General features: G+C 40.5%; 2 protein-coding genes and 1 pseudogene across 2 annotated transcripts in view; all 3 read left to right on the plus strand.

Annotated features, from left to right (window-relative positions):
• The first annotated feature begins 6010 nt into the window (after positions 1 to 6010).
• Positions 6011 to 11649, plus strand: rsph3 (radial spoke head 3). The gene is made up of 8 exons (XM_085382229.1): positions 6011 to 6194; positions 7393 to 7474; positions 7551 to 7692; positions 7789 to 7934; positions 8947 to 9150; positions 10407 to 10569; positions 10710 to 10796; positions 11521 to 11649. Exons 1-8 carry the CDS (start codon positions 6085 to 6087, stop codon positions 11598 to 11600), a joined length of 1014 nt encoding a protein of 337 aa, XP_085238355.1. The 5' UTR covers positions 6011 to 6084; the 3' UTR covers positions 11601 to 11649.
• A 158-nt stretch (positions 11650 to 11807) lies between these two features.
• Positions 11808 to 14923, plus strand: LOC146652410 (E3 SUMO-protein ligase KIAA1586-like; annotated as a pseudogene).
• Positions 14924 to 17150: 2227 nt separating this feature from the next.
• Positions 17151 to 22240, plus strand: part of ezrb (ezrin b) — a 30122-nt gene continuing 25032 nt past the window's right edge. Inside the window, exons 1-2 of the mRNA XM_085383326.1 lie at positions 17151 to 17264; positions 18788 to 18893. Coding sequence (XP_085239452.1) covers positions 18882 to 18893 — 12 coding nt within the window. The 5' untranslated portion in view covers positions 17151 to 17264; positions 18788 to 18881. The remainder of the gene's footprint in view (positions 17265 to 18787; positions 18894 to 22240) is intronic.

A 22240-nucleotide genomic window follows, 5' to 3' on the forward strand; every position in this document is an offset into this window, starting at 1 on the left:
GGCAATTTAGAATCACTATTTAACCTTACCCACTACGTGCATGTCTTTGGACTGTGGGCAGAAGCTGGAGTAGATAACAAGAATCCACACAAACATGGGAAGAACAACAACCTCCACACAAAAAGCCCCTGGCCAGTTGTTGGATTCAAACTCAGGACCCTCTTGCTGTGAGGCAACAGTGCTAACTACTGCCCCACCCCACCATGATTAGAGTTATTACACCTAATCTGATATATCTGTGATTGAAAAGACAGTTTCATTAATATTTTATCCACAGGTTAAATAAAAATAGTCCATGTGTTCTTGATCTTTTCTCTATGTGGGATCTTCTTACTCTGGAAAAATAGACTATACACTAATGAGCAGAGATGGGCAGTAACGCGTTACTTGTAATCCGATTACTTTTTTCAAGTAACGAGTAAAGTAAGGGATTACTATCGCAAAACCGGTAAGTAGATTACCGTTACTTTCCCGTAGGAACGCTGCGTTACTAAAACCGTGATATTTTTTTTCGCGAGGTCTCATGACAGTGACGTAAGCGAGTGCGACGTTTTTGACAACAGCTGTGTGCAGATCAACAATGGATAATATATGGAGTGCGGAGAGAGTATGAGCGTGCAGCATTCAGGGGTGTCAAACTCAAATACACAGTGGGCCAAAATTCAAAACTGGAACGTTAATATTTATTGAAATATATTTATTCCTCCAGATATAAGAATGAATCTTTTCTTATGGAGTCAAACACGTTTTGCTGAAAAACTGAATATGGAACAAGCAAAGCTTGATACTAAACAATATATATATTAGCTGTATAATACCAGTAGGCCAGCTCTAATAGTAATTTGGTGTGGCTTCATGGGCCAAATGTAATTAGGCTGCGGGCCAAATTTGGCCCACGGGCCAGAGTTTGACACCTATGGTTTAAAGCGTGGAAGTACTGACCTTATTTTGAGTTTGATTCCATAAAAAGTGACAAAAACATTAGTGTCTGTTGTGCGTGGGAAGAAAACTTCTTTTTACAGCGAAAAAACCCCTAAACTTCCAAGCAAGCACTGAGTGCGCTACGATGTAATGGGAAACTCACAGAGAAACTCGCGGATTCTTCCACTGACCCCTGCGGCACACCTGCACCAGGGTAAACCTCCGCCTACTCCACTTCTGCTTTACAGGTGAAAATAGAGCAACAGGACCGCTAGTCTTTGATTTTATTTATTTTCTGCTGTGTTTTACTGAAAGAGTGAGTGTAAACAATAATATATATATTTTATTTTATGTGCTGGAATGTGCAGAAAATGGGTTTAAATATTAAACAAATTTCTTCCAGTCAGAGAATGTTGCATATAATTAAATTTTTGCTTGATGCATAAAGTTAAAAGATTAAAACTAATAAAACAAGTTTTAAAAAGAGACTTTTCCATTTGATTACATTTTGTATGATGGATTATGCAGAAAAAGTAGAATTGGGCTGAAAGATATGTCGCTTTATCACCTCTTCAGGTTGTAAATCGTGTTTTTAAAATGTAACTAAGTAAGTAATTGATTACTTTTGAAAATAAGTAATCAGTAAAGTAATGGGATTACTTTTTGGGGGAAGTAATCAGTAATTAGTTACTGATTACTTTTTTCAAGTAACTTGACCAACACTGCTAATGAGCAGGTTATATCTGTCCTCTGCTTGTATCTTTGACTCTCAGCTCTGTTTTTGACATACGAATGATCACTTGTCATAAAAGGGTTAAAAGAAATATTTTCTATCTGAAGCAGACATTGTAAATGCCCTCCATGCCTTCATCTTATCACATTTAGGCTATTCCCAATACTCTGGTCTCTGCCAAAAGTAAATCTCCTACTTCACCTGGCTCTAAATGACATGGCCTCACTCCAGCCTACACTATAGATGTACTCAGACCTCATGAACCAATGTCAGAGCCCCCCCCAACTGTTCCCACAGCCCACCTCTTTACAGAAGCCACCTTAAAGACGTTTTCTGTTAGAGACTTGCAGCTGGAGCGCGCTTTACAAGAAGACTGAGGTTAGCAAACTCAGTATCTACTTTTAACCCTTTACAGGGGCCTCACCATTAACTGAAGCATTACATGTTTCAAGACTTTTTGTTATCTTTTCCCCAAAATTTGCTATTAAAGGCAATTTTTACAAAAAAGCTTTTCTATAAAAACGTTTCTTATGCCCTCTCTTTTTCTTTATAGCCCTATGTATTTAATTTTATTTCTAATTTTTTATTTATTATTCTATTCAGCAAGTCAGTGTACTCTCCCTGCTGGTCCCAAGCCTGGATAAATGGCACCGGCTGCGTCAGCAAGGCTAAAATCTTCACTAAATCAAACATGCTGATCATCAAGAATGAGATATTGGATCAGGGATGAGCTGGAAGCACATGATCACTTTTTCACTACTGGTTTCACTTCACGACCAGTAAATGCCTTCCATGCAAAGCACAGGTGACCGTGCCAATCTGCTAGTCACCAAAGAAGAAGTGACCTAAGAGGTGGTTGGGGCTCGAGAGGTAATCTACTCATTGCACGTCTGGTGTTTCAGTCCCTGGCTCCTCCAGTCTGCATCTCAAAATATCCTTGGGCAGGATGCTGGACCACAACTTTCATATATGCATCTATCAAGAAGGTTTAAATTATCGCCCTGCTGGAGACTCTTTGTTTCCCATGTATGTGCGGGTCCTCTGTGGAATCACCAGCTTCCTCTCACAGAGCAAAGACAAGCATGTCAGATTAACTGAAGTGTAAGTATGAGTGTGAATGCTTGTCTGTCTTAGCCCTGTGACCTGTCCAAAGTATATCCTGCCTCTCTCCCAGTGATAGCAGGGATAGGTTAGCAGCCCTGAATCAGATCAGCAACACAAACTGACATGGCTTGTGGTCTGTAAAGCACTTTACAGTCATGTTTTGAAAAATTCTGTACAAATAAAACTTTATTTGTATTATTCTGACACTGTTTGACTGCAGGTCTCAAACCAGTGTTAAATTGGATTGATTTTACTTGTAATGGTTTTCCATCCCACACTCATCAATAAGCATGCTGGAGATTTGTTTTTCATTTACAGTAATTACCTGCCGCAGGTTTTACTACTTTCCTTGACACTGGTTTACCACTTTCCGTGTAGGCTTGGGCGCATGTTGACAGACCTAGAAGCCCTCCCCCCAACCCTCACCCGCAACCGCCTTCTGTGTGTGTCGTCACCGAAGTTCGGCACAACACATTTAGACTTGTCCTTTCGCTCTGCTCATCCAAATCCAGGCTCCCAGTGGGGTTGAAGTCTTGAACCAAAAGTACAAAAGATTATGTTGTGAGTCCATTACTGTACTGAAAAAAAAAAAAAAAAAGAATGAATGTGTGGAAGCATGCCCTGCTGATTACATAATACCATGGCTGTCAGTCAAGACTAATGAGAAGAAACTAACAGAGTGGCAATCTGCAAAGTTTGCCCTTTAATAATGTGTAATGATTTTAATGATTTGTGGCAGCTGAGGCATAAACAATACACTGTGGTGTAATGTTAACAACAGATTACCCCCCCCCCCCCCCCCCCCCCCCCCCTCACGTCCTCACCTGAATAGACATCAAGGTTCATTATTCACCCTTTTTTAGAAAACACATGATGCAGTTCCAGCAGGGGGGTTGCACTTGCAGCAATTAGACGAATTAGACAAGAAACCTTTTTTTGGATATTTAAACATTTTGCCTGTTATGTAACGATATCGACAGACAAAGGCATAATTAAATCATCGATACGGAAACGAAGAAAAGTGCCACTTCTCACCACAGAACGCTCACCTTTGTCCTCCCTCCACACAGAGTCTGGTGTCAGTTCCTGTGCCCTATTTTTCTCTGACATGTTCAGACTTTTTCTTTTTTATAAAGCTCTGAAAACTCTGTGGTTGAGCATCATCTTGAGCTGAGTTTCTGCTTTTTACTAAGACACTCATGTGGGCCAGGATGAAGTGTTAGCTGTGGGTAAAAACAAATCTGTTTTCAAGTGTACTGCTTTCTTTTTCTTGCTTGTTTTGTTTTTTTATAGGCTGCAATAGTGTGAAGAAGCACCACATTTGCACCACTGCTCACATCTGAAGTCAGACACTGAAACTCTGTTTATGTTTACTGTCAATTCTAGCTTTTAGAGAAAGTCTTACCTCGTATAGTGCTAAGAGATGTCTTTATATGCAAAAAATACAAAAAGATGCAGGATGACACCGTCACCTTTTGGCTTTCTTTTCTGTGCAGGAAGTCGTTCTTGCATCAAGAGGTTATTCTCAGAATTTCTGATGTGTTGTAAGAGTCTAGCAGGTGCTTACAATACTGGGTTTGTTTTTGACATTAATAGACTGTTTATGGGCTGAAAAGCTGTTTCTGCGTGTCTGTTTGTCTGAAACTGGCAGTTCAGTCTTGACTTTGAGATGGAGGCTTTGATCACAGCAAGAATTGAAACCTTAAAGAAAAATCGTTACAGTAGAAGCATTTTTAATGGCAAAAAGATAACAATCCACTTCTCTTTAGTCTCAGGAATTTAGTTGAGGAATGATTTAATTTAGCTCAGTTTTGAGACAAAGTACAATCATCATAGGAATAAAAGCAGTTTGATAAAGACATGAAGATGTACAGTTACTTATATACACAGCTAATAAATAAATAAATAATGGATCATTGAGCTGGTCAGTTAAGTCGCAGAGGGGGGTTTTAATCAGGTTCAGCTGCTTCGGTGTTCATGAAATTAACAGTAGAGGCATCGATGAGACAATACCTGAAACAGGAACAGTTTTGCAGGTGGAGGTCACAGGTTTTTTTTCCCCTTCTTCATCTTTTCTCATCATTTTTTTTTATTAGTTTTGCATTTTTCTAAAGGTTAGTTTTGCATTGTCACTGCTGGCAGCATGAGGCGATATCTGGACCCTACAGATGGTGCACAGCATAGTTCAAATCATCAATACGTGCCATTGCCAGAAGGCTTGCTGTGTCTCTCAGCACAGTCTCAAGAGCATGGAAGAGATTCCAGGAGACAGGCAGTTACTCTAGGAGAGCTGTACAGGGGTGTAGAAAGTCCTTAACCCATCAGGACCGGTATTTGCTCCTTTGTGCAAGGAGGAACAGGATGAGAGAGCTACAATGCCAGAGCTACGAAGTGACCTCTAGCAGGCAACTGGTGGCTTGAATGTCTCTGACGAAACAATCAGAAACAGATTTCACGATTGTGACTTAAGGGGCTGACATCTTGTAGTGACCCCTGTGCTCACTGCCCTGCACTGTGGTGCCACACTGGGAGTAGCTTTAGAATACTAGAAACAATACTAGAAACTGTGCTTTTCACAGATGAGAGCAGACTCGCCCTGGAGAATGTTGTGCTGCCAGAAACATCTTTCAGTGTGACAGATTTGGTGGTGGGTCGGTGCTGGTCTGGGGAGGCACATCCATAGAGGGATGCACAAACGTCTACAAGCAGGCAACGGCACCCTGACTCTCCATTAGGTATCAGGATGAAGTCCTTTGACCCATTTTTCTTTTCATTTTTATGAGCTGTATACTTGGCACTAACAAACAGCTGACTTTATGTTTTACTTGTGATTTTCACAAGACCTTCACTTACAACACATGCTCAGCTGAAACCTATACAAGTGACAGACGATATACAAAGACATACACTTTCAACTTATTAGACCACATGACCATGTGGCATGAAACTGATCTTAAAGCTGGCAAAAAAGGTTAAAGTTCAAACACATCCCATCACATGTCTTGAAGACATGAAAAAAAAATCTTACATCATGGCTACAGTTTAATCCAAAAAAGTCTAATTCTAAACAGAATTTGTCGTTTATGTCAGAGGGCTAATTTTAAAAGCCGACTCTTTTGGTTTTATTACATTCTGTATTATTAGAAAGCGAAAACCAAAAAAAGAAAAAAGAAAAAAAGAAGTGACTCAATGGACCTTATATGGTACACTTCCTGGAGACGGTTGCTACAACAGTTTGTATCCTCTTGGTTACCGTTTGTTGTCAGGCCTAAACACTGACATTAACAAGCTAACAGTTAGCTAGAGTATCTGGGGTTTTCTGAAAGATGGCTTTTGCTTCACACAGTCACAGAGATCCAAGCGGAACATACACCTTCTCCAGCCGCCCCAGAGCTGTCGAGAACCGCTCAAAGTACAGCGAGACGTCGACTGAAGAGTACGGTGCCGTTGTTCATGGTGTCTTAGATGCGAGCTTATAAGTGGCTAACTGTACCTGAAATATAGCATATTGGCTGTGGAAATAAAATCCACTACAGCGGCTTTACTGACTGTAAGAAAAAGTAGCTGAAGTTTATATTTCATTTACAAGTAATAAAAATCCGAGAGCTAAAGCATCCTGTTACTTGAATAATTGAGTAAATCAGATAGTTGTGGTCAGAAGTTTAAATACACTCGTCATGGGCACGAATGGCACTATAATTTTGGGATTTTAATGATTTCTTTGAACTGTTCTTTTTTCTATGTTGAAATGATTATACAGCATACTTCTTTAATGCCAATAATTAGGTGCAAAAGTATAAACACAGGCTCAAATCATACATGTATCTTTTGAGATTTAAATGTAGGTGCTGAAGGTACTACATTTTTAATAGGCCAAGACCTAATAAACGATCATGATTATGCACAACTGGTAGTTTCTTTTAACCAGCATAAAAATGATTGGAGCCATTTCTATACAACTCCAGATTTCTGGATCATCAGTTCAGACAACTGTTAGAATGTGTTACCACTTTTCCAGACCTAAACGGTTACCTCAGATGAGAAGAAATTGGTTAGGATGTTCACCAACAAGGTTCAAACCTAAGAACGCTGTACCAGCTGGCTAGTATGGTGGTGGTCGCATCAAGCTCTGGGGATGTTTTGCTGCCAGTTGCACGCTTTGTGCAGCATACAAGTAAAAATAATGAAGAAGGATTACCTCCAAATTTTTCAACTTCACTTCAAATCAAAAGCCACATGGCTGAAACTTGAACAATAATGCTGAACACAAATCAAACTGGTTTTGGATTAATGAAGCAGGCTAACATTGAGCTTCTCGAATGACCTTTCCAAAGCCCCGACCTCCTTGAAAATATGGCGACTACACTTAAAAGCCATGTGTGAACCTGGAAATCAAGGGATTTAAATGAATTCTACTAATTCTGACACTGAATTGAAGTGGTTGAAGGACATTTAATCAATTATAAAGGGAGGTATGTGCAAATATTTCAGAAAGATTTTCAGCCTTTGAATTCCCACAGACCTAATAGAGTCAAAGCAGTTGATGGTTGTTTAGAAGTGGTGAACATTTATAGGTGCTGGAAATAGTTGGAAACTTTTTGCATGCATTAAAATGAATTGTCGTCTTCCTGCAGGACAAAGCGTCATTATGGAAACATTATGTATGATCGCCGTGTTGTCAGAGGAAATACGTACGCCAAGCATATCCTACCAACTGTAAGTGTGAAACATTCATTTTCTGTTTTTTGTGCAGTGTAGGTTGTAGTTCTTTCCTTCTTTTCCCCACTGATAGACAGCTCAGCCAGACCCTGCAGAGATACGAAGACAACAGGCCAACAGGAGACGAGCCATCGCTCGAAAACAGGCCAGGGAGCAATTTAGACCCAACACTCCTGAAGCACTGGAGGGCAGAAAACACACTGATGTACAAACTGGTAAAATAATTCCCTGGACAACTTCGGCACATGTAAAATAATTATTTCTGACTCCAAAAACATGGAGTTTTTATAATGAGCTTGCTTAATTTTCAGAGCTCTACCTTGAAGAACTGAGCAATATTATTGCAACTACGGACATTGAGTGTCAGACTGACCCCTTCCTGGACAGACCAGCAACTCCACTCTTCATACCTGCCAAATCTGGCAAAGATGTCGAAACACAGATAGAAGAGGGAGAGGTAAGTAGTCCCAGTGGAAGGTTTGTTTAATAGCATTAACATAGTTCTAATAAAAAAAGGTTAGACCTGTTTGTTGCCTTCTGTTTTTCTGGAGGAGCCAATAACCCAGACCTAGACTTCTCTTTATAAGGCTGCCAATCACTTTGGCTCGGAGACTAAAGTACAGAATTTACTATACATTCAGGCATGTTTTGAGGCAAAACCTTTTTTCAAATTTAGTTGGCAGGGGACAAACATGCAGAAATGAGCTTGCTTTACAGGCGTTACTTCTTTTGGTTATTTTTGCTTTCTGTGTTTTAACAATTCTCTAGTTATTCTATATTTTGTTTTGGCTTTTTAACCATTTTGACCATATTTTAACCGGGCCGATCGTGGCTCAAGAGTTGGGAGTTCGCCTTGTAATCGGAAGGTTGCCGGTTCGTGCCCCGGCTTGGACAGTCTCGGTCGTTGTGTCCTTGGGCAAGACACTTCATCTGTTGCCTACTGGTGGTGGTCAGAGGGCCCGGTGGCGCCAGTGTCCGGCAGCCTCGCCTCTGTCAGTGCGCCCCAGGGTGGCTGTGGCTACAATGTAGCTTGCCATCACATGTGTGTGTGAATGGGTGGATGACTGGTTGTGTAAAGCGCTTTGGGGTCCTTAGGGACTAGAAAAGCGCTATACAAATACAGGCCATTTTTTTAACCATATTAATTTGTAATTTGGGTTTCATTATTTTATTTTATTCACTGGTTGGAGGTCATTTAATATTATTTTTTTCTGGTTTATTTATTTTGAAGTTGATTTTTCTTTCTTATTCCATGTTGCTCTGTTTTATTATCAGCTTGTCAGTAATCAAGACTCAAGTGTTGGTCTTTGCCTTTAATTCTGTTGCCTGTGAATTGCCCAACTTTGTGGAACTGAAAAAGAAAAGTGCTGCTAATTTATTTTGACTTTGTAAGGTAGTAATGAAAACAAGTTTTTAAATATTGTAAAATTCACAGTAAAACACCACTTTTTTATACTCGCCCTATGCAGCTGTTTGACTTTGACATTGAGGTGCAGCCAGTGTTGGAGGTCTTGGTGGGTAAGACAATCGAACAGTCTCTGCTGGAGGTGATGGAGGAGGAGGAGCTTGCCTGTCTGAAGGCCCAGCAAAGAGCCTTCGAGGAGCTTCGAAATAATGAGCTGGCAGAGGTGCAGCGGCTCCAGGAGATGGAGAGACGACACAACGAGGAGAAGGTATTCAAGTTCTAGAAACGGTCTCTTTATCCAAACATGTCTGTCTGCAGCCTGTAAACCCTAAACATGCAACTGGACTTATGCTAACCAGGTTTTAAGTTTTGAACTTAAAGTACCATTTTGTTATCTATTATAATTACACTCACTGGCCACTTTAATAGGTACCCCTGTTGCACTTCCCATTAATGCAAATATTAGCCAGTCACAGGCCAGCAACTCAATCCATCATCAGCTTGGGTTCTCTTTAAGTGCTCCAGCTTCCTCTTCACAGCCCAAAGACAAGCATTTAGTAGGGTTGGGTTAATTGGTGATTCTAAATTGACAATGAGTGTGAATGTTTGTCTGTCTCTTTGTGTTAGCCCTGTGACAAACTGGCAACCTGTCCAGGGTCTGCTTCCGCTACGACTACTGGACAGGCCCCAGCTCCCTCATAACCCTGAATTAGATAAGCTGAAGAAACTGCATCGTTGTTGGCAAAATTAACATTGGAACTGCCAGACTGCTCTGAGGTGATATGAAGGCAATCAAAAGAATCACTTGTTATGAACCTTAAAGCAGATGGACTACAGCAGCAGAAGAAAAGCACACCAGGTGCCACTCCTGTCAGGAAACTGGCTACAATTGCCTGATCTGATCAATCTTGATTTCTGCTGTGAAATTTGGATGGTAGGGTCCAAATTTGGTGAAACATAGAAATTTCAATAGGGTCCATGTCAAGCTGGAGCCAAATCTCTGAGGAGTGTTTCCATCGCCTTGCTTAATCCATACAATGAAGAATCAAAACAGTTCTCAAGGCAAAAGTGGGTCCTGCCCCTTATTAGCGTGGTGTACCTAATAAAGTGGGAACAGTTTAGACATCTATTTCCTGTCAAGATTAGCTGTTGTAGATATGTGTGGTGATTCATCATCTTTTTAAAAAAAAAAAAGAAGTCACACAGGGAGCACAAATAATGTTGCCAGAGAAACAGTGTCATCAAACCAAGTCTGATATGGTAGTAATGTCACAGTGCTGATGAAGCAGATTAACTGTGTTTGAGTACTAAAATTCATATTTATGAGTCACTATGCATACTCCTGTAGTGAAGCTACATGAGTATGATCTCACTGACATTTTTTAGATATAATAGAGGTCATAGTGTTTGTGCACTGCTTACACCTGCTAGGTATGGTGGAGAATTTCAGGATTTCAGACATCATGAATGTGAGTTTTTTGGTGCCAGATTAAACAGATTAATCTGGGTTCTTTCCTCCCTCAGGAGCGTAGAATTGCACAGCAGAGGGAGGTGCTGAGGAAAGAAAAGGAGATTGCAGAGAAGATCGCCGCCCGGGCGTACACCCAGCAGTACTTGGCCGGTCTTCTACCCGCTGTCTTTACCTCACTAAGAAGGCACGGCTACTTTTACAACCCCGTGGAGAAAGGTCGGCCTACTTGACACACGAGGGTGCCGCTGCCCTCTGTTGCTAAAGCGTAATTTCCTTACATCTGTGTCTATTAATAGATGAAAAGGTAATTTTCTCAAACTTTGCGGATGAATCATATCTGTGGTTTTGATTTACAGATATCGAGACTAATTTCTTCCCATGGCTGATGGACGAGGTGAACAACAGGGTGGAAAGGAGATACACAGCAAGAGAGATTCTTGACAGTAAGAGACATTAGTTATTTTATTTCATTTTTTGATGACATCCCTTTTTTTGAGATTTTTTGGGTTGATGTATGCAAACCTAAATTTGCTATATTTAACAAAAACTTCTGCATAGCTATGTTTAAGTATTTTTTTTCCCAGCTTATCATTTTCTGTAGTCCACTCATCATTGCTGTAGATTTTCTGTAATTATACTTTTATTTAGCATTAGTTTTTTTTTTATCACTTCAAAGTGCTTTATAAGTTCAAACCAACTCAAATAGAAAGCAGAGAAATGAAAAGAATGGGACGTGCCACTCAAATTGAAATCTATTTGAGGATTCTGTAACAGCACTGAGGGTGGAGGAAGTACACCTTGCAGGTGAAAAAAGGCTTTTTAAAAACTTTATTTTAGACCCAGGTCAGCAAGTTTTAAAGCCTTTAAACATTAGATTTGACTGGTGACCATGTGTGCAGTTTATAAATGACTGATGAAATTAGTCATTTATAATAATTGGGCAAATAATTGAGAGGAAATAGCAGTTTTAAAAAAAAAATTCTAAAAAACTTGGTTCAGGAGGGTAGAGGTCTGCATTTACTTCTTGTAAACTTTTCCCCAGCATGCATTGTGTGACTACCATCTAGTGGTGCGTGATAAACATTACAGCTGTCACTGAAGTCAAACAGGACGGGGTGGGGTTGCACCTGTGTGACTGAAACATTTCCATGTTTTTGTCTGTTTCAGCTATGATCTACGATGTAACCCAGAAGAGACTTGAGCGCTTCAACGAGGAAGAGACACAGCCAGAAAAGTCTGATTCATAGAGAGATTTATACACAAGTATTTACCACAAATAAAAGTTTTTCTTCATGAACTGGTTTTTGTTTACGGCTCCAAACCCAGGCTACCAACAGGGAAGGTAATAACTGCCCTCAGGTGGACAAACTATGCCATGTCAACATTCATACTTTGGTTGAAGGGTGGCTCTTCTTAACTTTTTAAGTTAAGTGTCTTTCATTGGCTGTTCATAAATGACTGATATGATAGATCGGTAAATAGCTAATATCAAATGATATTAGACAGGAGGCCAAGGTGAAGGTGGCAGAGCTGGAATTGAAGATGTTAAGATTTACATCTGGAGTTGCATGAATGGGCAAGATTAGAAATCAGCATATCAAAGTGACAACTCATGTTGAGTGGTTTGGAGTCAAAGTAGAAAAGTGAGGCTGAGATGTTTTGGCCATATAGTAGTGGAGGAGGAACAGAGAAAGACCTCAGAGAAGATTCATGGATGTAGTGAAGGAGGACATGCAGAGGGTTGGTGTGACAGGATATGAGGAATAGGATGAGATAAAGGCAGATGAGCCTCTGGGGAGACCTCTAAAGGGAGCAGCACAAAAAAGCAAAGATGATGACATCGGCCTGTTTGATATATCAGTTAATAATAATAATAATAATAATAATAATAATGATAATAATAATAATGGATTGCATTTATATAGCGCTTTTCGGGACCCCTCAAAGCCCTTTACAATACCACTATTCACAGTGCTTTAAGTGGGCCGGTACGCGCCGGTACTCAGTACCGCCACTTCTAAATATAGCTCTTGAGAGTACCGCCACCTCTCCATGCGCCCAGAACGTGCTTTTAGCGTACCGGTACTCTCATTTGCACATCTGTTATAATCGTTTGGCTGCGCTGCCGCTTTTCAGAGCGCCCTTCACAAGCACGCTTCCTAATTCGTCCCACCGAGAGCAGAGACTACATTACCCATACACCAATGTGTTTTACAAGTGAAAAGCGCATGCGTCGCTTTTGCCGTTGTCATGTCAACAACTCAACGTGGTCCGGAGAGGTTGTGTAAAACGCGCAAACAGCTGCTCTGTTAAAATACAAAAACAATGAACACTTAATATGCTCTCCTGGCTTCAGACTCTGAGTAGTAAAAGAACAAGGTCAGAATCAGAGGACTCGCTGGCTGACACCCCACCAAGCCAGAATGATATCGCTGCAGGTCAGATGAAAGCTGCACTAGTGCCGCAGCCGCGGACGACGGCACTTTTTGCGACGACGAGGACGAGAATGACACCATTTCTACCGATGACAACAGCCGCGTTAGCGAGCATGAGTGGCCAGAATGTTGGTCCCAAGCACAAGTCCGGTATTTCTCCACAAATTACAAGTGGCTGATCAGCAGAAATCAAAAGTTGGGTTGTAGTGTGTGTAGTCAAGTTTGTGCTCGCGTGGACATGCAGCAAGGGCAGAGAGTGTCGCAGGAGTGGACTGGGTGCTTAATCTCGTCTTTTGGAAGGGACAAGGCTGCACAACAAAACTCACTACGAAAAAAAATAAAAGAGCACAGAGACTCAATTTATCACAAGAAAGCAGTTGAAATAAAAGAGAAGGCAACACAAAATACAATGCAAAAACACATTGAAGATATGAGAAAGGCTGACTACGCTTCAACTTGCAATGTGTTTAGAACAGCTTATAAGATTGGCAAGCATGGGCGTCCCTTTACAGACATGCCAATAGATGTCCAGTTGCAAGTCTTAAATGGTGTCAAGATGGGCAGAGTTTTGCACTCTAATAACTCATGTGCAAATATACTGGATCACATTGCAGCTGAAATGAAAAAGAAGGTAGTCAATGACATAGTGATGAATGAAAGAAAATTGTGTGTGCTCATTGATGAATCCACTACAATAAGTGGAAAGTCTGTGCTTGTCGTGTGCCTGCGGTCAGCTATTTCCAGTGAAAATCCAGACACAATATTTTTTGAACTGATTGAGCTGCAGGGGACCACAGCAAAGGACATCACTGAAGCACTGTTAGGATGTCTTCATAATAATGGCTTTGACCCTCACTACCTACAGGAACATTTGTTGGCATTTGCTTGTGATGGAGCCTCAGTGATGCTTGGGAGGAAAGCAGGAGTTGCTGCGCAGCTTTGTTCCAAATTCCCTTACCTGTTTGTCTGGCATCGTTCCAATCACAGACTGGAACTGGCAGTTTGTGATGTTTTGAAGGAGGTAGGAGGAATCAACCACTTTAAAATATTCTTAGATCAGCTTTACTCCCTCTACCATGCATCACCAAAAAAACCAAAGGGAGTTAACCGAGAGTGCTCACAATGTTGGACAACGTCTCCTTGTGATAGGCTGTGTTTTATCAGTGCGTTGGGTTGCTTCAAGTGAGAGAACAGTGAAAGCAGTATGGGAGAACTACCAAGCTCTGCAGGTACACTTTACAAGTGCTGCTGCTGATACCAGCAGGGACTCAAGAGAGAGAGCAAAATACAAAGGACTCAATGATGTTCTCACTACTGTTTCTTTTGTGGTCAATCTTGGCATCATGTATGACGCTCTCACAGAACTCAGTGACCTCTCAAGAATGCTCCAGAGACGGGACATGACTTTGGATCAAGCCGACAGGCAGCTGGACCGACAAATCCGGGTGTTTGAGTCAATGGTATCCACACCTGGTCCCTACACACAAACTGCCATTGAAGCTGAAAAGGAGAAAATCTTCAGAAATGTATGCCTGCATGAAAATCAGAGGGTTATAAAAATCAACCATGGCCAATTTTTCCATAGCCTGGCTGAAAATGTTAAGTGCAGGATGACTCCAACAACTTCCTCGCATGTCAGTAAAACCTCATCTGAAAAGACAGATAGTCACCTCCTCTCAGACATCAAGGTCCTCCAGTCTGACTCCTGGCCTGCATCTCTAGATATTCAATATGGGGATGCAGCGGTCAGACATTTATGTCAGAGATTCAGAGTTGGGGAGAGGGAAAGTGTCCTAGGATTTAGGGAGTATAAAGACCTTAAAGCTTCCAAGACACCAGCAGCCCTGAAGCCGCTTCTTACAGCTGTCCACACCATTGCAGTATCAACAAGTGAATGCGAGCGAGCTTTCAGCTCAATGAATGATACTTTGACAGATAAAAGAAACTCTCTCGACATCAAAAGGCTTTCAAATATGATTTTCCTGAAATGCAACGGACCACCCTTGGATCAGTTTAACGCACAAACATATGTGCAGACATGGCTGGCACTAGGGAGGAGAAGTGCAGCATCCACAAACTGCGAAGCCCAAAGTGAAAGGAAAGTGGAGCCCAAAACGTGCTGGAGCCTTTTCTAGGTAAAATGATTTGTACAGTATTTCTCATTTTTCATTTGGTGTACTGTGATTGTATTTTGCTGAATCTGCTTTTGTATATTTTTCAGGGGTAAAGAAATGAACCATCTTCAAGACTCAAGATTATATTCTACTGTTCTATGGTTATTATGTTTGGGTTGCTTCAAGTGAGAGAACAGTGAAAGTAGTATGGGAGAACTACCAAGCTCTGCAGGTACACTTTACAAGTGCTGCTGCTGATACCAGCAGGGACTCAAGAGAGAGAGCAAAATACAAATTATTTTATAATTTATTTTATATACATTTTGTGTAAAAAACAAAACAAAAAACTTTACAAGTGCTGCTGCTGATAGCAGCAGTGACTCAAGAGAGAGCAAAATACAAATTAGTTTATAATTTATTTTATGTACATTTTGTTAAAAAAAAATTTCAATACCTTTTTGCACATTTTATTTATGTTCAGTAGCTCTTTCTAGCTCAAGCAAATCCACAAACTAATAAAATGATTTATTATTTTGTATAAGGTTGTCTGTTGACTGTTGTATATAAAACCCATTCAATATAGTTGTTGTTACCTCAGGGGAGGCGAAAAAAAAATAGAGTACCGGCACCTCTTTTGGGCCACTTAAAGCACTGACTATTCATTCACTCTCACATTCATACACTGGTGAAGGCAAGCTACAGTTAGCCACAGCTGCCCTGGGGCAGACTGACAGTTGGGCTCCAATGATTAGTAGTTCTGTGGGTCTTTTTTGCACTTATGAATTCGATGCAATAGTTGTCAATTATAGACCTATAAATAGAAGCAACATGTTACAACCTCAAGATAATAGAATTATTAAAAAGCTGAAGTTCAGGTTTCCTCATTTTTCCCCCTTGAAGGCAAGCTTTTTCGTTCAGTTCTGCAGTACAATTGTTCATTTACTGCTTATCTGAATTAAGTTCCTGTGTGCTTCTGAGCTGTCAACATACCAATGAAAGAAAATCAGCCAAAATCTAATGTTCAAAGAGCAATCTTAAAAAGATTATCATCGGCAGAGCAGGCAGTGAAACAGGTTTTAAGGAACTCCAGATATTCAAGAAGAGCATTCAAAGTGCCTTCCTGTGTATTTATCCATTTGCATCTGGCATCCGACTGCAAACAGTTTATTCAGGTGCTCTAACAGGCAAATTCAAGAATGCTTTGCATTACTGTGACTGTTCGGCTCCATTATCCCAGCACCCAGAAAATGTATTTAAAGCAGCTGATAATGTCTCCTGCTTTAAAAACCAGCGAGGATTAATATGTTGGTACCAGCTTTGTTTCATGGGTTTCAGGCTAACCTCCAGGTGTTAGAGACACACCTATTTTCAGTAGACTTTGCTTAGAAAGCGGTTGTGATGACGATGATGGTGCTGGTGAAGCTGTAGTTGTTGAAAGCGAGGTAACAGCAGAAGCAGGGGCAGGCGGGACTGTCACCTCGCTCTTTGGTTTCGTATTATGGTGAGAAGTAGGTCTACCTCCGATATATACGGTCTATTTTAATCTCGTCCTCTCATTGGCCGGTTCACCTCTGACGCCAGCTCTCGGTACAGCACGCGCAGGGCGGATGACACGCGCTATTTCCCGTGTTAAAGTTTCAGCAGTGATGCAACTCCGCGCTCAGGACAGGTGACACCTGAGTCTTTGCGCTCTAAATTGAGGAAGTATTAAAAAAACAATATTAAAAGACAGTTGCCAAAGTGACAGCGCTCTTAACACGACAACTTACCGGAAAAATAAAAGTTTATGTTGCTTGTTGTGGTTATTGAATGTTATTACACGATTTTCGTATAATGCACTGAAAATTTGGGCTACATAGGAAATAACTGACTATCTTAAAAGTAGAAATACCTTAACATGTCTAACTGGGTGCTGTTATTTTAAGGTCATAAAAGAGAAGCACAGTTTAAAAATAAACCTTCAAATTAAATAATAATTAAATAACAAAAAGATTAAATAGCATAATTTCATCACACTAACTTTAAATAAGAGCCATTGCACACCATACTTATATTTATTTATTGTTATTATCCCACTTAACGTTGCAGCTGAGGGCCCTGTGACAAACCACCAAGATCCCCCACTATAGCAGGGAAAACACCCAAAATGCTCATCAAACATCAATGAAACTATTAATGGTTTTGTTGGGAAGTCCCTCAGAGTTCCCTTACGGGTCCCAGGGGCCCCGAGTGGTGACCCTGCTGCCCTGCAGCCTGCAAGGGCGGCACACAGGGATGTATGAGCGCCATATTGCGCCTGACTGGAGCAGCAGCGGGAGAGGGAGTGTGCGGACCCGCCGTGCAAACCACCGTCTCATCTCTGGTAAGACTTTATTCTTATTTCAACACCTCCGTCCTGCTGACCGACCCCGGCAGCAAAGCAAGATGGAAGAGCTGCAAAATAAGACTTTGTTTGGTTTTATTTATTTATTTTTGCGCTCTTTGTTTGTGTTGCACTATACAAAGCAGGCAAATCTCACAACAGGTGTCTTTGGGATTATAATGGGAATGTGGCTGAGGGCGGCGCAGATGAAGCTTCTGCACAAAGGGGAGCATTAAGACAGCGTGGGTTTAGGAGCCCGCTTTCTAAATCTTTTACCGTGTATTTTTATTAGGAAATCTTTTTAGTGGAAAAAGTGGAACGTGTCATAAAGTGGGCTTGAGTCGTTTCCCCGTCGGTGTGGGTGTGTACCCAGAGCAGACATTACAGTCCCGGTGAAATATTCCCTGTCTGCCGTCACTTTGTCCCGTTTTGTCACACTGTAGCTGAGCACTGCTTGCGCTAAATGCACTGTAAAACAGCATTGTTTCTGTTGTCTACTTCTTTCTTTTTAATCGACTTTGTGACGCGATGCAGGCAAATATTGAGCATGAAAGGCTTCCGTTAATATGAAGTGGGGTGTGGATTTTTGAGATAATGACGTCTTCAAAATAAAAGACCAAAACCACAGACGGGTGGGGACCATTACGTTTATTAAAGGTAGTGGTTGAGGTGTGTTTCTGTACTAAAGCTAAGCTGCATGGTGTCTGTGTGACTCAGTGTTAAGGTAAAGCAAGATTTCAGGATATCCGGTGTTACATTTCAAAATAAAGCCTTTCAAGCGCGACATTTTTGGTATTCGTTGATAAAAGACAAGAAATGGCTGTAAGAGAATTTAAAAAAGCCAAACAACCAACATCACCATTTTACCTTGTTAATGTGTACAGGTGTATAGGTCAATGTGTATCAGTCTGTTGCTGGCTAACACAGATGGATAACCATATGTGTTAGATACACATTCACACTACCAGTTTAGAGTCACCACTTATCCTAACCCCACGTACGTGACAGCGCGTCATTGATCCACTGATAAGAAGTATGGTAGTGCCCATCAATGGATCACTGTGAATTAAATAAATACATCCATTTGAATATGCAAACATGGGTTTTTATTTTGTTATTCCAAATGAAAATATTTAGGTTTAGAAGTTCCTCATAGACTGAAGATTTCTCTATTTTGTTTTGTGGAAGGATATTGATAATTCGTATTATTATAGTACTAAGAGGGGTAATAATAATTATAATAATTGTAATAAATATGAAAAATAATCGACGGATTAATGTTTTTTTTAACCAGTGTCTCAGGGGATTACTAGAAAACAATGACCAGTAAGACCAACTGCTCTTAATTTGAAGGCTGAAAAGCCCACTTCCTATGTTATTGTATCCGGCTGCCGTTGGCTTTTTGGTTTCCAGGGTGATTCATCCTGATGACTGTAGTCCGCAGGAGTGTCGCGCTATCCTCAGTCGGGTTTAAGTAGCGCAGAAGTGGCCGAAACTCGTTTCTCTTCTTTCTCTCTTTTCAGGAAGGCGCAGTGAAAGCCGCAGTCGCTCGGAGTACAGGTCTCTCCTTTTTTTATTTGACAGTTCCTCGCTCGAAGCCGGGAAAAGGACAGAAAAATGCCCAAAGCGGTAAGCAGTCCCTTTGATTTTTCTGTATAATTTCACTCTGTAGTTCTGTGACAGGTAGATTGTATTAACTGAATCACAGCAGGTAGCGATTACCACGCTCTCAAATCTGTCTAATCCTATTCGGAAAAATATATAAAGAAATGGTTTTATTATTTTTGTATTATGCGAATCTCATAAAAATGTGGTTATAGCGACACTATTATTATGACAGTAGAGCTTTATGAGATTATTAGCTCATGTAAAAATACGGTAGTCATGTTAAAGGAGAATGCCACTGAAAAAATTCAATGTCTTACATCTTTATTATTGTTCTCCATTTATTTTTGCTTGAAAGATAAGTGTGAACAGTGTTTAATTTTAAATGTGGTTGCTGTTTAAGTGGGTAGATCTATATTTTTAATAGCTATATGCTTTTACTGGATAAGGGTGGAAAGTCTTTGAATGCAGATGTTGGGTGGAAAACTGGCAAAAAAAAGTGACTTGCTGTCTATATAAACTGTATTTTATGTAGTTACCATGTATATGTGAACAGGTTTTTAGCCTTCAATTACTCCTGACTCACTTTGCCCCACCCGAGCTCTTACATACTGTACAGTGGCACATGGCTCGTCCTGTATCTATACCTCTTTGTTATGGAAATGTATTAGATTAAAGCCTATGTCAATATTTTTCTCCGTATAGAAAGTGTCAGAAAGATAAATTAAGCCAAGTTGTTTGCATGAGTAACTCATGCAAGTCAAACTCACAGTTTGAAAGTATCTCAATGGGAAAAAGGCAAACAGTATCAGAAATAGGTGCAGTTGTGCATTTTGTGTTATTATGGTGACAGGTTGCTGTTAAACAGATTCATATAGGGATGACAATGACTGGAGCCCAGATGAGCATCACTAAACATTTGTCGGTTTGTTTAGAAATGCCTCAGGGTTGTCATGAGCGTCACTGTGGAAATGACATCATTGCTGTCTTGTTAGCAGCAGCAGCACACGGAGTCCAGTTGACACAAAACAGCCTTTTTAGAAAATCATGTCAGAGTATTTTTTTCCACGATACCAAGAAGTCACAAGGCCTTTTTTTTCTTCCTAAAAAGTTTATCCTAAAGACTAATTCAGTGTGTGGCCTCATGATTCGCCCAGTCTTTCAGACATGGCATGAGTAAATGTCAGTAGGACACTGTTTTTTTAGTAAATCTCTTCTTTCGATGCTGTGGGTGGGGAAAGCTGGGAAACAAAACCCACAGCGAGAGTCAGATGAGCCTTATGTTACATTCAGCCTGTTTAATTTCATCATCTATTAGTCAGTTGAAGATTTTCTTACTTAATCATCAGTCTGTGCAGTTTCAAAAATCCCTTTTTCTTCCCCTAGACACACATTTTTGTTTGAGAAATGACAGTTAAAGCTGGTAGTTTTTGTCTCTTCTTCATGAAAAATGCACCTTTTGTGTCAATTTAACAGATTTCTTTATTTCAAAGACACAAAATTAAGTCTAAAAACATTTAGGAAAGCCCTAATGAACAAATGTGAAGGTATATTTCATTTTAGCTAATGATCCTGAGAAACCAGAAAGGGACACAAACCAAGCCTCAGGGGTGTCATAAGCTCCTACTAATGGTCCCAACCCCATGATAAATGGGTGTAAAAAAAATCTGTGCCAAAACCATAGACATAGATCCATAGATTCAGCTCTTATGTGTAATAATTCACAAAAACTCACCAAAATCATCTAACCATCCGTCTGCTGTGAAACAGTCAGGAAATGTAAATGTGAAGTCACAGTCAAGCAGCAAAGGATCAAAAATGCAGACTTGCCTTAAATGTGAATCAAACTGAGAGAGAAACCTACAGGCACTCTGCAACTGTTAGAGTTCCGATGATGGGTGTGATACCAATCATTCCTGCCATGTGTTTTATCACTGTGGGGCAGGACTTCATTGCAGATTTGCGCGAGCAGCGAGGTCTCCTGTTCACCCCTCTGAATTGCACGTTATCCAAAGTAAACCTCAGTGCTCCCAGAATTTCCTCAGGATCACAGCCCTGTGACAAAATCAACACAAGGCGTGGCTGGCATCACTGTGGATGGGTGTTTTCTTCTCATGTCCAGTCCCATTGTTGCTATTTGTTCCTTTTAAATAATTGATTACTCAATCATATGAGGAACACCCTCCAGGCGTGATTCACCAATCCCAAAGTGGTTGCAAGTCCTTGAAGTCTCATTCTTTAGTTACTTGTGTTAAATGTTGACAGAACGAGCTGGCCTGTTCTCTCTCTCTCCGTCTGTGCTGCAGTCATTTATTGGTATATTGCCATGGTGACTCCCTTTGTACCAGACTCTTGTAAAGCCATGCAAATTATGCAGAGGTTAAATATTGAATGGTCATCACCGAAGAATGCACCGTAGCCTATTCACAGTTTAACTACTGAGGTGATGCCCAGTAGTTTAAGAAACTTCTTAAACTTGCCACTGAAACATCCAAAGGAACGTTAATCAAATCTCGTGGTTATACAGAGCTGGGAGGGGTTATGTACGCATAGACTTTGGAAACTGGAATAACCAAGTCAGTCAGGCCTCTAAATTTAAAGGGTCTCAATTTCATGTTAGATTTGGAAATGGCACTCTAGGAAGAAAAACAATAGTGAAAGCAAATTGCTGTTACAGTAACCTTTCTTGCAATGAGTGTCTAACCTGATTAGAAAAAGATAATTTAATCTATCTTTTTCTAAAGATTACCTCCAGCCTGTTCCTTAAAACCCACACACACCCAGTGTAACCATACAACATCTTGTGCAGATGGAGTTAATAAAGAAGATCTAGGAGACTGCTTTAACATAAAGACTGGAAACTGGAAGGAACAGGCAGCCTGGCTCTGTGCAAAGATTCCACTTGTGAGCCTTAATCCAGGCTGGTCATTTATTTTCACTTCCAGATTTAATGCCTTCTACATTTGCTTGTAGAGACCTTTTCACTCCCAACAGTTGAAACAGTGGTTTCTTGGTCCATTGAGTACCATGAGTGAATTAACACAGTGATAAAACTGTATTCTCTGACATCACAATGTTTTTTTTTTACTTCATTCTTAACCCTTGCTAAACTAGTATTTTGGTATGGATGCACTTCAGTGTCAGCATAAAACATCTTTAGATTCAGGCAGATATGTTGGTCTTCAGTGATTGGGTAGAAATAACCAGGTAGCAAGGAGGCAATAGGGGACTGAAGCTTGAAAGGGAGTGGAATGAGTTGATTTCAGGTACTTTGTGCACCACATTGCGGTCTGATCGCCTCATTTAATTCTGACCATGAGATCATGTGCACTTGTTACCATGTTTTGGCTCTCACTGCTTAATAATCTGTG

The sequence above is a fragment of the Rhamphochromis longiceps genome, linkage group LG15, assembly GCF_057381845.1.
Source record: "Rhamphochromis longiceps isolate RC_006_pf linkage group LG15, R_longiceps_female_GT1.1, whole genome shotgun sequence".
Classification (NCBI taxonomy): Eukaryota; Metazoa; Chordata; class Actinopteri; order Cichliformes; family Cichlidae; genus Rhamphochromis; species Rhamphochromis longiceps.